The sequence below is a fragment of the Tursiops truncatus genome, chromosome X (assembly GCF_011762595.2).
Source record: "Tursiops truncatus isolate mTurTru1 chromosome X, mTurTru1.mat.Y, whole genome shotgun sequence".
Classification (NCBI taxonomy): Eukaryota; Metazoa; Chordata; class Mammalia; order Artiodactyla; family Delphinidae; genus Tursiops; species Tursiops truncatus.
The window spans coordinates 113,516,106-113,530,698 of NC_047055.1; the positions used below are offsets into that span (position 1 = coordinate 113,516,106).

The 14,593-nt window shown below is 39.1% G+C and overlaps 1 protein-coding gene across 5 annotated transcripts in view; it reads right to left on the bottom strand.

Moving 5' to 3' along the window:
- PPEF1 (protein phosphatase with EF-hand domain 1) overlaps window positions 1-14,593 on the bottom strand; it is a 148,767-nt gene that overhangs the window by 38,934 nt on the left and 95,240 nt on the right. For all 5 annotated transcript variants that reach the window (XM_073798778.1, XM_019927731.3, XM_073798776.1 and 2 more), the window contains 3 exons: window positions 4,576-4,742; window positions 1,990-2,026; window positions 649-798 (listed from right to left, as the gene is read on the bottom strand). In XM_073798778.1, the coding sequence (XP_073654879.1) occupies window positions 649-798; window positions 1,990-2,026; window positions 4,576-4,742 (354 nt within the window). The remainder of the gene's footprint in view (window positions 1-648; window positions 799-1,989; window positions 2,027-4,575; window positions 4,743-14,593) is intronic.

Consider the following 14,593-nt stretch of genomic DNA (forward strand, 5'->3'; position numbering starts at 1 on the left):
TGGTGTCAGTAGTGATGGTTGCAGAACAATGTGAAAGTACTTAATGTCACTGAACTATACACTTAAAAATGGTTAAAGTGGTAAATTTTATGTTTTGTATATTTTACCACAACTTTAATTAATTAAGTAGAAATTTTAACTTTTCAAAAATCAGGATTTTTCACTTTTAGAAACTATACGAAATGCCGATACTTCCTCATTTTTCCACTTTCACCATGAATTTTTTTTTTTTTTTTTTTTTTGCGGTACGCGGGCCTCTCACTGTTGTGGCCTCTCCCATTGTGGAGCACAGGCTCCAGACGCGCAGGCTCAGCGGCCATGGCTCACGGACCCAGCCTCTCCGCGGCATGTGGGATCTTCCCGGACCGGGGCACGAACCCGTGTCCCCTGCATCGGCAGGCGGACTCTCAACCACTGTGCCACCAGGGAAGCCCTCACCATGAATTTTTAACAATGCATTTTCCATATATAGAAGTTATCCATTTAGTTCCTTATCATGCAATCATAGATTTTCTTAAAATTTGTACTAATCTTTTCAGAGTTACAGCAACCACTAAAACACGAATCAATACAAAATAATAAATGAAGGGAGGTACGTATCCCTTTATAAATCTCTGAGACAACATTCATGCAAACACTGCTTCTTACTTTGTTTCTTTCTATACGGTGGAGTAAATTCAAGTCTGTGGACTCTGATATCCCTCCGTGTATGACCAGGATTTCATTGTCAATGATTGTACCAATTGGGAGCCAGGTATAGATGTCTTCCAAGACTTGTAAGATCTTTTTCCCATGTAGCTGTAAGTAAGAGCTTGAGTAAGTTTGTTTTTTTCTGATAGTTCAAGTTTATTGAATAGTCCCAACATATGGACAAAAACCCACAGTTTTCATGCCACCCAAAGAAGGTCAGGATGGAATCACTAACCAACAAGCATGCATTAATCATGTCTTTTTGGTCTGTATTTTTGATACTTTGACATTTTGGTGCCTTGCTGACCCTTGAGAAGAGACTGCCCCTCCCAGGGCTAGTTAATTCCTAGAGATAGTAAAGGACTTGCCTTTTGTATGTAAATGAGGCTACCTTTCATATGCAAACCAAACTATCCAGAGCCTATCCTCCCAATTAGTCCTTTATGGAATTCTCACACCCAGGGTCACTATTGTCAGCTCCAGTCACCCCAGGGCCAGATACCAGACAACCTTGGACAAGCCCTAAGCCCCAGAGCCTGCTAAAACTATTCAAACTAGCCAATCCTAAACCTGTTTACAATGCCTCACCCATTTCTTCCCAAGGAAACCACAATAAAGGCTTTTGTCCATGTCAAGGAAACCACAATAAAGGCTCTTGTCCATGTTTGCCTGCATTCCCTCCGCCTCTGACTGACCCCCGGAGTGCTTCCCCATGTGGCCGCAGGGTGTGGTGTGCCATGCCTCCAGTTTCTAAGGAACTGTGAGTAAAAACCTTTTCCTTCATGACAGTCATTTCCATGTCTGCATGTTTTACCATACCTGAGTAGAACAAATCCCAGGTACCTTTAAAACAATGGAATATGTTTGTATCTATGCTAAAACTTACACAGAAGTCACAATGAAAAAGCTTGTATCTAGAAAGAAAAACAGGTCTTCACTATGGTCAGGGCTTCCTTTTTTTTTTTTTTTTTTGCGGTACACGGGCCTCTCACTGCTGTGGCCTCTCTCGTTGCGGAGCACAGGCTCTGGACGCGCAGGCTTAGCGGCCATGGCTCACGGGCCCAGCCGCTCCGCGGCATGTGGGATCTTCCCGGACCGGGGCACGAACCCGTGTCCCCTGCATCGGCAGGCGGACTCTCAACCACTGCGCCACCAGGGAAGCCCCAGGGCTTCCTTTTGTGCTTTTATATTATTGGCATGAATTCTGACTAGTTCTCCCCTCACCCTTCTTGAAGCTTTCTTTTTTTTTAACTTCTATTTATAAACAGCAAAGAAAATGCAAAAAACAAAGAGCCTTACCTTATATTTATGCAAAACTTCGTTTGTGAAGCCATACCTGAAAAAAAACAATGGGATTTCAACGCTTTCATTGAATGTTGAGAACTCCTATTTACATGAGTCAAGTCATGCAAAAAAGGGAGCCCTTGCCATCTCGCTACCACAAGTATCAAGAACTCAAGAAACTAGACTTTATTTGGAATGATTACTTATCCAAGACTTTGCTAGGCACGATGGGAAAGAAGAAAAGCAGCAGATGACATTGTCCCTATCCTCAAGGAGCTTCGGGAAAAGAAGATAAATTTTCATGAAACAATTACAAGACAACTTAAGAAATACATGGTATGCACAGGTGTGTAAGTACTGTAAGTATTCAGAGATGTGTGCTGTGGCCACTGGGGGAGAGTGTGTGGGAAAATGCTTTTCATTTAGATAGAATTTCTCAGACATCCTATATTTTATAGTAAATGAATGATCAGGGGGCAAAAAGACTGAATAAAGACAAAGAAAAGCCTAGAAGATAACAAGTTGGCTCTTTATACTCTCTCATAAAGTTCATGTAATGGTATTGAGGGTTTTAATAGAAAGTGTCAGGAATTTTAATGCCTGAATAGCAGTCACTAAGGGAGAATTAATGATGAAAAATTTTTTTCAATTACTTTCCTTGCCTTAGGATAATAATATATACCTTTAACACCTTTAACACGGTGAAGTCAGAACACAGCACACTCCAGGTTTCCATGCAAATCATATCATGTGAAGCTTCTACAGGGTAACGTTATGTTTTCCAAGATGAACTCAGCCCTGCCTACTCAACAGCACCTCGAATCAGCTTACCCCAAACTGAACTCATCCTTCTCCCTCACCCCAACTTTCTCCACTTATCATGTTCCTAATAACAGTGATCTTGCAAATTCAAGCTAGGAACCTGGAGGTCATCCCTAATTCTCTCTCCTTTCAAGTCCCCCATATCACGTTACCAAGCCTTAAATCATTGCCTAAACTTCCTCCTGAATGTATCTACTGCTTTGGGTCTCCATCTTTACCACACAAGTCTAAGTGAGACTCCATCATCTATCTCTTCAACTACTTCCTAATTGGCCTCCCCATATCAATTCTTGTTCCTCTCCAAACTAATCTTCCTGCTGCATTTTAAAACACAAATTGTATAATACTCTTCAATGATTTTCTCTTGTCCTCAGGAGAAAGCCCAAATTTCTTTGCAATCATTTCGTACGTCTCCAGCCCTATCAGGTACCATCCTGTCCTTCAGTCTTTGTTCCTCCCATCCTGAACTTCTTTCAAGTCTAAAAAGTCCTTTCTCAAGTTCTGCATAAGTTGTCTCCTCACTGTGGAACAGTTTCTCATCCCCCCTGCCACGGTCCTCTCTTGATCGCCTAATTCATCCTCCAGGTCTCAGGCTAATGCCGTACTTCTATGGGAGAACCTTCCAATCACCCCTCAGACAGATTGGATCCCCCACTTTACAAACTCATCACACTTGAAAAACCTGCTCAACTCGTGTCTTCCCTGTTAGATGTAAACTCCAGTAGGGCAGGGGCCATGTCTCTTTCACTAACCATTGTAGGCACTAGATAAATACAGTTGACTAGCTAAATAAATGGAAGGATAAATGGCATGCCCAAATAAACAGATTGAGCTATATTATATATAATGGGTCTCTGAAAGTAGCCTTGAGATTTTGGGTTTTTTTTTTCTTCATAATCTTATCATTTGCTTCCATACTTGAGGATTAGAATTGAAACTGTGTTCAGGCCAAGCGCCAAAACTGCCCCAAAGACAAAACTAATCAGCTGCTGAGCTTTGATCTAGGCACCCAAAAGCCCAGGACCATAGCATGAAACATGCCATGCCTTCTACTTCCCTAGAGCAAACTGGATTCTGTTTTTCATAAAACAAGAAACAAGAAAAACAAAAGGAGAAGGAGAGGAAGAAAAAGAGGAAGGGAAAGGGAAAGGGGAAGAGGAGGAGGAGGAGGAAAGAAGAGAAAGGAGAACATTTGTCACTTACTGAGCCTTTCAGCAAAAACTGGTAAACCATTTAACCAATCTTTATTCCCCAAAACTCCAGTGAGTCAGATAGTTGAAACGCTATGTTACAGCTGTTCTCAAATACGTTTATGAACAACTATGCCAAAAGCAATCACCGTGTCATAAAAAATATACACATCAGTGAAAAACACAGTACTAGTTTCTGAGACAACATGTGATGCAAGCCAAAAGAGTAGCAAGAGAATGAGTCCATCTAAACCTGCTCATACAACCCACCACACCTCCAAACCTGGCCTAACACGTCTACTCGGCACACAATTTGGCTTGTGAAGGCTGGGCACGGGAAGAAGGAAACATAATAGAAGGGCGAAGGAAGAACGGGAAGAAAAGATAGGAAGGGAACTTTAGAGCAATTTATACTCACTCACACAGCAGAAGATTGGGGGAGGTAAATCGCTGTAAGAATTGAGCTCTTCCTTGAGATTCTCCTCATCCCTGCTTCTCTACACTCACCTCTCACTCTCCGCTAGGAGCTAAACATGGCAGCATTTTCCAGAACAGGAAACAAAAGAGGAAATCCACAGGCCTAGGTTACCTCATATTCATCATAAAATCTTCATGGTTGCCTCTGTTCAGGTGCAGGTCATTGGGGTAGACCAGAAAACTCACAAACAGGATCATTAGGATCTCCATGGAATTTTTTCCTCGATCCACAAAATCACCATTAAAAACATATGGGTTGCTCACTGAGGGGAGACCATTCTGTGGAAGGAAGAAGGAGAAAAACAAGCAGTTAAAAGAATGTACTTTTAAAAGTAACACTTTGTACTTAATGTCCATGTGGATGTGGAGAAAAGAGGCTGAGTTAGTTCTTCCACTGGGAAAAATCTGCTCACTCACTCAAGCCAGTTTCACTTTCCAGGGCAGGCATCTCCTGCAAGGGACCTTGGAAGTGAAGGATTAGCTTGGGACAGGAAGACTCCAGGGGGATGGGGATTGCTCATTCTACTCACCACCACCTACTATGAGTTTTCTCTGAAAGAACCTGATATTTGTCCTATTAAAAATGGTTATTCTCGGGCTTCCCTGGTGGTGCAGTGGTTAAGAATCCGCCTGCCAATTCAGGGGACACGGGTTCGATCACTGGTCCGGGAAGATCCCACATGCCGCGGAGCAACTAAGCCCGTGTGCCACAACTACCGAGCCTGCGTTCTACAGCCCGTGAGCCACAACTACTGAGCCTGTGTGCCACAACTACTGAAGCCCACACACCTAGAGCCTGTGCTCTGCAGCAAGAGAAGCCATGGCAATGAGAAGCCCGCGCACCACAACAAAGAGTAGCCCCCGCTCACCGCAACTAGAGAAAGCCCGTGTGCAGTGAAAAAAGACCCAACACAGCCAAAAATAAATAAATAAAATTAATTAATTAATTTAAAAAACAAACAAAAATTAAACAAAATAAAATAAAATAAAAATGGTTACTCTCATCTCTTCCTTAGGTAGAAGAGGGAAACTTCTACCCAAGGAAGAACACTAAACTAAGAGCCAAATGTCGTTCATTCTAAGGGACCCTTATTTAACTTCTCTGGGCTGTGATTCTCTCAATTTGAAAAAAGGGAATGACACTATATTCTCCACACACACCCCCACCCCAGAGCAAACGAGAGAACGGGTATGAAAGCACTCAGGAAAGTGTAAGGTACTGCCCAACTGTGAGCAGGGCTAACACACCATCAGTACACTCTGATACGATCACACCAGGTGTTACAGGCATGTGTTTTGACTTCTCACTGACCAGGGCCATATTTGTTGTTAAATATTTTGATTACCACTCCTGAGTATGAGATAATACTTTAAGATACAGTGTTAGCACAAAAAAGGACTGGGATCAGGACAAAGGTCTGGTCTTTATAGCAGCTATTCGCTCGTTTACTTCTGTACTACTAAACTCTAAGATAAAACACGTCATGCCTGGTAGGGAAATGGTTGAGTGCATTTCTATTGCATAGTAAGATAAATTCAAATGTTTAAAAAATACATTACAAAGAGAAAATTTTAAGTACTCATACATCCTAATATATGTCCTCCTTCAAAAAAGTTACCTTCAAGAAATAATGCACGTATTCTAGTTATATTAATCTTTCTCAAATGATTTTCAAATTCCTTTTTTGTTAGATTTCAAATTACATAAGAAAATCTTATTACTTTATACTCACCACCTAGTATTTATATACATTTAAAAATTTTCATATCAATATGATAGAAATAGTTGAAAAAATATAATACAAGTTGTAGCAAGTAACTTAGGGATTCCAGAAATCATTATGCAATGAAACATGTCCTGAAGGCAACTGGAAACAAACAAGCAAGCAGTGGTGTAGTGTTCTGGGCCAGAAGACTTATTCTCTAATTCAGCTCCACTTTTACTCATGTGCCTGTCCTTGGGCAAGTTATTTGATCTTTATGAACTCTAGTTTCCTCATCTGTTAAATGAGAATGATAACTTCCATACTTATCACACAGGGCTACTTCGGAACTAAAATGAGACTGTGTGTCTAAAATTTCATGAAAACCATAAAGCACCATACAAATTAAGAGATTCGTTTTATTATGGCCTCCAAGTTATTTCTATTTTTAAGATCCCATTATTTTATATTTTCTTATACATTAACTCACATAACCTTATTCACACTGGGCTTAGATAGTGTGAGCCAGTTATAAAAATATAGGCTATTGGTCATCAAAACGTAAAGAAAAGGGGAATGATTCTGCATCTCTGATACACTTCCTTCCCTCAGCCTTCAGCTGGCTGGGATGAGTAAGCTGGAGAAGTCTGAGAGGTGCTGAAGGCTATAGGTTCTATTGGGATGTCCAAGACTGAAGGGGGCTCAAGGAGCAGCAGCAGAGAGCCATGGAAGAACTAGGTCTGAGAGGACATGTGGACTCCTTGATTAAGGGGAGACCCTGCCTCAGAGCATGTGTGTGGTCTTGCTTGGGAGAGAGGGATCTGGATCTTACCAGAAAAAGTATAGGAGAACTTCTTTTACATCTCTGAAGCTAAAAGAATACTAATACTTGTATTTAGAGACACCTAGGAACATAGAGACTTCCTCTCACACTCTTGATGCAAGAGTAGAAAGTGTTGTGCCTCCAACTATGGAGAGGTTTAACCTAGCTTAAGCAGAAAATTAAAAATGGAAATAACCTAGTACTTAAGGGGATCCAGTAACCAGAGAGAGGCAGACCAATCAGATCTGCCAAAGTACGATCCCCTAATGAGACAAGACCGCTGGAGGAGACAGAGGACACTTTTTTTTTTAAGAGTACCATGAAATAAAGAACAAAAAGTTAATAATTCTTGGCATGAAAAATATGCTATTCAAATTTAAAATAGCATAGATTGGCGCTAACTAAAAGAAGGAATGGTTGAAAAATACATTACTGACCTGAAAGAGCAAGCAGATAAAAAATCTCTCACACAGAGCAAAAGGCAAAATGATGGAAATCATGAGGAATGAGTAAGAGATTAGAGTTCAGAGCCAAGAGAACTAATGTGCCAATAATAAGCATTCCAGAATCAGGAAAAAGGAACAGATGGAGAAGAGGCAATAATTACATAAATAAGAAAGGGAATTTTCTATGGTTAAAAAGAGACTTCAGCCTGAAGTTTGAAAGAGCTCATGATTTCTATGCTCAATGAACATGTATTGATTGCTTGTTATGTACTAGATACAGTTTTAGGGTGTTAGAAACACAGAAGTAAACAATACAAAGTCCCTGCATTCAAGCAGCTTGCATTTAGAGAATCTAACACCCACATGCCCCATAGAGGAAAATACTCAAGACAATATTCTAACCAAATAATAGCAGTAACAATAAAAAGTCCTTAAGCCAGGGAAAGACTAAGAGGAAAGAATACAGATGTGAACAATGAACCTTGCAATATATAATTAAATATAAACCAATAGCAATAATATGGAAATTGTGTTTAAGTACAAAGCAAGGATTCAAGAAATAGAAGAGACATACTATGAAGGAAATCTAATAATGGTCAAGAAATAAAAATATGGCATGAACAATAGCTAAGGATTTGCAGGAGAGCTGAAGGGAGAAAAGTAAAATTCTCTACAAATCTCATCTGAATGGGAGATGTACATGGAAAATGTGAAAACAAATACATTTGTCTTACTGGAGGAGAGAGAGGCTAATGGTGGAGGAATAAAGTTATAGCTATTTGAGAAGTATACATACATACATCATTTATTAGAAATGTCAGGAATGGGAAGACAATGACTAATGAATGGAAAAGCACAGTAAAAGTGCCAAAGAAAACAACAATTTTAAAAACTTCACCAAAACAGCAAAAAGAAAGGAAAAAAGGATGAAACCAAGAGAAATAAATAGTAAACAAAGTAAAATAGAAGGACATTTTTCAAAAATATGTGTTGTTATACTAAATGTGAGTGGGTTAAATTCTACCATTAACATACCAAGACTACCAGACTACATTAAAACACAAAACTCAGGTATGTATAGTTTGTGAGAAATACACATGAAAAAAATAAAGGGAGACTGAAAACAAGGTAACTACAACAAAGAAAAAGCAAAAATGCAAATATTAATATTAGATAGAGTGGAATTTTTAACATTAAAAGTGCTAAACATGATGATAAAGCAACATTATATCATAATAACAGGCACTTTATAAAGAAGATACAATTCATAAACTTGTATTCAATAAACAAAAGAACAAGTTTTTGCTTTGTATATTTAGCTACTATAAATGCAAGAAGATTTTTTTAAAAATACAAACATAGTAAATCATTCAGATCAAATTATTGGTTTAAAATAATGTCCACAAATTATTTGACACTCCCTTTAAAAGGTGAAGTCTAATTTACCATTCCTTGAATGTGGGTTGGACTTAGTGATTTACTTTTAAGAAAGGAATAAGAAAAAGCAGAAGTGATGGTGTGCAACTTTGGAGACTAAGTCATAAAAGATACTGCAGCCTCCTATCTGATCTCTCTCTTGGATCACTCACTCTGGGGAAAGCTAGCTGCTATGTCATGAGAACACTCAGGTACCCTGTGGAGAGGCCCATGTGGCTGTTTTGTCAACAGCCAGCAAGGAACTTAAATGCTGTGCCATGTGAGTCAGCAATCTTGGAAATGGGTCTGCCAACCCCAGTCAACCTTACAAATGACTGCAGCCCTGGCCAATAGCTTGACTGCTAGCTCATGAGAGACCTTAAGCCAGAACCACCCAGCTAAACTGCACTCAAATTTCTGAACCATAGAAACTGTGAGATACTAAATGTTTGCAGTTTTAAGCCACTAAGTACTGGGGTAATTTATTACAAAGGAATATACAGTATACATATTTAGAAAGATATAGATGGAAAAAACTGAATATACAGTTTACCCTTGAACTGCAAGGGTCCACTTATATGCAGATACTTTTCAATAGTAAATACTGCAGTACTTGAGAACCTGCTGTATAGCACAGGGAACGCCACTGCGCTGTACAGTAGAAACTAACACAACACTGTAAAACAACTATACCCCAATAAAAAATAAATAAATAAATTTCATTATATAATAGGTAAAAAAAAAAAACAATACAGTACTACATGGTCCATGGTTGGTTGAATCTGTGGACACAGAGGAACTGCGGATGAAGAGGGCCAACAATAAGTTATTCGTGGATTAACTCTTGCATTGTTCAAGGGTCAACTGTATAACTAATGAACTTAATAGATAGATATATGAAGAACTTTGCATCCTATGAATAGAGAATACAATTAATTTTTCATTTGTCCACAGAGGCTTCATGAGAATCAATCATATACTTGATTTCAAAGAAATCCTTAACAAATTCAAAATAAGAAACATTTCATAGAACACATTCTCATATCATAATCCAATAAAATCTGAAGTAAATAAAAATATGATTCAAAAAATTCCAGCTTCTTGAATTAAGATCCTTGGAAATTAAAAATTGTAGTCTTAATAACCATTGGATCAAAGAGGAAATTAATAGCAATATTATAAGTTCAACAGAAGGCTCAGTTAAAACTAAAATTAGAAAAGATGCATTGCCTGAAATGCCTTCATTATTAAAGAAGATGCACGTGAAAGACTGTATTCATCTTAAGACATTAGAAAAATAAAACCAATCAAATAAAGATAAAAGCTGAAATTAATGAAATGGAAAACAAAAAAATGAAAGTTATATAATCCAAAGGGTGATTCTTTGAAAGAACAAATTGATAAAATTGATGATAAAACTCACCATGAGCCTGATTGAGGATAAGTGAAAAAAGAGAATAAATGTAAGATTAAAGATTGGAAAAAAGACAAAGATATACAGAAGTAAATTTTAAAACTATATATATATATATATAGAGAGAGAGAGAGAGAGAGAGAGAGAGAGGGAGAGAGAGAGGAGAGAGAGAGAACATAATATTGGCATCTGTGGCAATGTACTTTGACAATCTAGAGAAATGGAGGATTTTCTTGAAAATTAGAAGCTACCAAAACTGATTCAAAAGAAGTAGAAAACTTCGAAAGTGCATTGGTTGCATGTTGCTTTATAGCAGAGCTCTATCTCAATTTTTAAGAGCAAATAGTTTTAATGTTACTTAAACCAGCGATTCCCATCCTTGGCTGCACATTAAAATCACATGGAGACTCCTAGGTGTCCATCAGAATCTCTGGGAGTGGGACTCAGGTATCAGTAGGTTTTTTTCCCCATTTTCTTGGGTGATTACAATGTATAGCCAAGTTTGAGAACAAGGGATTTAAGTTCCAAACCATAGAAAATGATGTACATCTCTCCAATTTATTTCATAAGATCAATAAAACCTTAATATCAAAATTTGAGAAAAGCAACAGTCAAAATTTGAGAAAATATGTAAACATATTTTCCACTGGAATGACCAATTTTCTGGTAGTAGAACTCATCCCCAGTTAAACCAAACTTTATAAGTATTTCACCTCTACTATGAGCAACGAATACCGAATTTCTTTAGTCAAACCTAATTTTAAGCCCCTAATAGTAAGGGTCAGCTAAGCCATCCACCTTACATGGCATGCTTGACACCCAATAAGTTTTAACCTTTTCAAAAAATCACACGACTTCAAAAGATTGATTTGTGATAATGAAGCTCGTTCAATAGAAAATGTTACTGTCTGTGAAAGTGATTCTAAAAGGAGTCCTAAATATATACTGAACTTCTGTAAGTGTTGAGCCTCTGAAGGCAAAGGCAAGACTTACTTGGATGTATAAGAACTGCATTGTTGAGCCAGGACTAGTTGTATTACTCTATATAGTCTGAGTTCAAATACGTTTTAGTCTTAGAATAATAAGAGAATTGGAAAACAGATAAAAAGAATAGCTAAGTCTCCTGGGACATGGGTCTCTAGGATATTTAGGCTTCTAGCTACGCTACTGAGATTTCTCTGGATTTTCTTCAAAGAAGCAAACACTGCTGCTGAGGGAATCCATCCTTCACTCAGTTCCAGTAAATCAAACTCTCTGGCTTATTCTGCAGCTGATATACAACAAACCATCTATGACATGGTGATCAAGGTGACAAATACAGAAAACCTGGGGTAACTACAACTCTGAACAGCATTAGATGACCTTCAGGGGGAAAAAAATAGCAGATCACAATTAATTAACTTGAGTAGAGATAAGGAGACCTATTTCCCACTGAAGTATTTTACATAAGACATCTAGAAGTTATCACAATTTTGGGGGGGCATTTTCCCGAGGCACATCAAACAATAACCTCTGGACCTCAACTCCACATAATTTTAATTTTTATTTCTTTTGCAAACTCTATTTTAGAGATCTGTTCTGATTATAACACACTGCCTTAATCTCAAAAGGTAAAGAATTGACTACTGTGGCAGTGGGAAGCATATCAGCAATAGAGAAAAAAGAAAATATTTAATGACCTTCACAGCCGGAAAATTTGGGGCATAGGGCGTGGGGTGGAGGATAGTGGAGAAGAGAGAAAGAAAAGGAAAACAAGGCTGCGTGGCTTCCATGGACAGCATCAGTATGACACCCATAGGGGTGAGAGGTAATTAGCTTCTCTCTGTCCATGTGCAGCTCTTTTTCAACTGTAGGAGGTTTCCACACACAGCATCAATTTAACAAACTAACTTGCCAATACTTGGTCTAAAATTTCAAGCTTTCTCGTCAATGAGGAAAAGGATCTGAATGAAGTATTCCAAACTGGTCACTCTAATTAAGCAAGAGTGGCTGATTAAAATTAACCTTTTCAGAAAATAAAGTCTAAAAATATGACCTAACTAATGCCATGTAAATTGCTTCACTTGATGATATGTGAAGCCATATAAAGTTGGGATGCCCTTTTAGGAAAGGTGTGCCATGGTTAACCGTGTGGAACCCAGAGGAAAGAATTCCCTTCAAATCCAGATAGGACTGTGAGCTGAAACTGTCTAGCTTAGTCTTAAGGTGCTAAATGATAGAATTTGTAAGGAAAACCAAATATTAAAGAAACCAAAAATGTCAAAACAATCAAAAACGATCACTGGTACGGATTCCATCATTTATTGCAGCACACCACAAAAAGGGTGTGGGAATAAAATCTTTTCTGATCCTTCAGAACTTTCCTTCATGATTTAGGCACTTATCAAATTACTAAAACTCTTTGAAGGGATTGTCTTAAATGTCACCTCCTCCAGGAAGTCTCCCACGACTTAGACGCCCCTCCAATGTGCTCCCTTGGAAACTTGTTTACCCCAGTTATAACATGTCTCACCCTGAACTGTCTTGTCTTTTCATTAGGTGACCTACCCCACTAAACTGTGATATCTTTGGGGCCAAAAACAGTTCCATACTCTTTCATCGCTGGGCTCTCAATCTCCACTTCCTGAACACCGTCATTGGTTAACACTCAAAATATTTCTTGCTTTCATGTGAATGCTATAATTTCACCTTTAGTCCTTTTTATAGTACTTCTTACCACCCACCTCCTCCTGTTCAATCTTTACATTAGCACTTTCCAGTTTTATATATTCCATTTAGTTTTGCCAATGGAATTAAAGAAACATTCTCTTTTTGCATCTATCTACTCCAGAGTCCTTTCCCTGATCGCACCTTAATATCTTCAACTACCTCTTGAAAAATTTTCTAATTGCCTAGGAAGTCACTTTTCCCATTTAATTTACTCAACTATTTTCCCTTTTTTGTATTTTCCAAGACCTCTAGAAAAATAATTACCAGATTTTCTGTTGTGGCTATTCCCCACATACCTCCACCCCCTCCTCCTTCCTCAGATTGTAATTGTCAAAAATAGCAGGACTGTACTTCTGAACATTTATATGGTGTTATGTAGACTTAAACAAATCTCATTCCTCAAACTGCATAAATAAACTCCCTTTTGCCTTCAACTCATTCAGAAAGACTTCCCTCTGGAAATCTGGGCCTCCCTTCGGGATGGTGCCAGACTCCTGACTCCTGCAGCCCTCTGGAAGGAAAGGACCCACTCTTCACAGGATGGAGACCTCAGGGTCAGGAGTTGGGGTGGGTCCACTTGCTCTTTAGAGCCACCAACAGACTAACACTTTGCCAGCCTCTCCTCCTTCTAGGCCCATGAGCTCTAACTAAACGTCCTTCCTCTGCATCTCATCTCTCAGTCCTGTGGCCAACCCACTTAACACACCTGCTTTCCACTTGCTTGACCTCCTCATCCCTAATATTCTCTTTCACTCACTTCAGCCACCCACATGCTGGATTCCACCTTGGACTCATTCATCCCCTAGGACTACTCCCCTTGCAACTTCCCAGCCATCCTGCTTCCTGGGCCTCCTGCCCTGACCTCAGAGAGCATGGCAATCCTTCATTCCACCCACTTCTCCCAGTTGGTTGCCATCCTGGCCTCTTCCTTCCCTGCCCAGACTGGATTCCGTAGCTGATCTCCAGAATTGCCCTATTTACCAGAACCCTCAGTTCCCTGCCGGCAAACCTTTGGCTGGACTTCCTGACACCAACTCACTACCTGGATGGCCTTCTATTTCTCCTGACCCCACTCTCTGGCTACCAGGCCCTAGACCTTTGCTTAGGCCTCCTGCAGTCTCAACTGAACCTCTTCCTAAGTGCTGGCTCCATTCATCCACTCCTGGTTTGGCTTCCTCCATTCCCTTCCAAGCTCCCATTCTGAATGAATGAAATGAAAACCTTGTATTTCTATTATAATTTAGTACTTTAAAAAATGCTTTTGGATATTTATGTTATCTTATTCACAAGACAACCTCTTATGGGGTGGAAGCTCAAGAATACTGCAGCCAAAGAAGAACTAAATAGACATTTATCCAAAAGACAAACAGATGGCCAAAAGGCACAAGAAAAGATGCTCAACATCGCTAATTATTAGAGAAGTGCAAGTCAAAACTACAATGAGGTATCACCTCACACCAGTCAGAATGGCCATCATCAAAAAGCCTACAAATAATAAATGCTGGAGAGGGTGTGGAGAAAAGGGAACCCTCCTACACTGTTGGTGGGAATGTAAATTAGTGTAAATCAGCCACTATGGAGAACAGTATGGAGGTTCCTTAAAAAGTTAAAAATAGGGA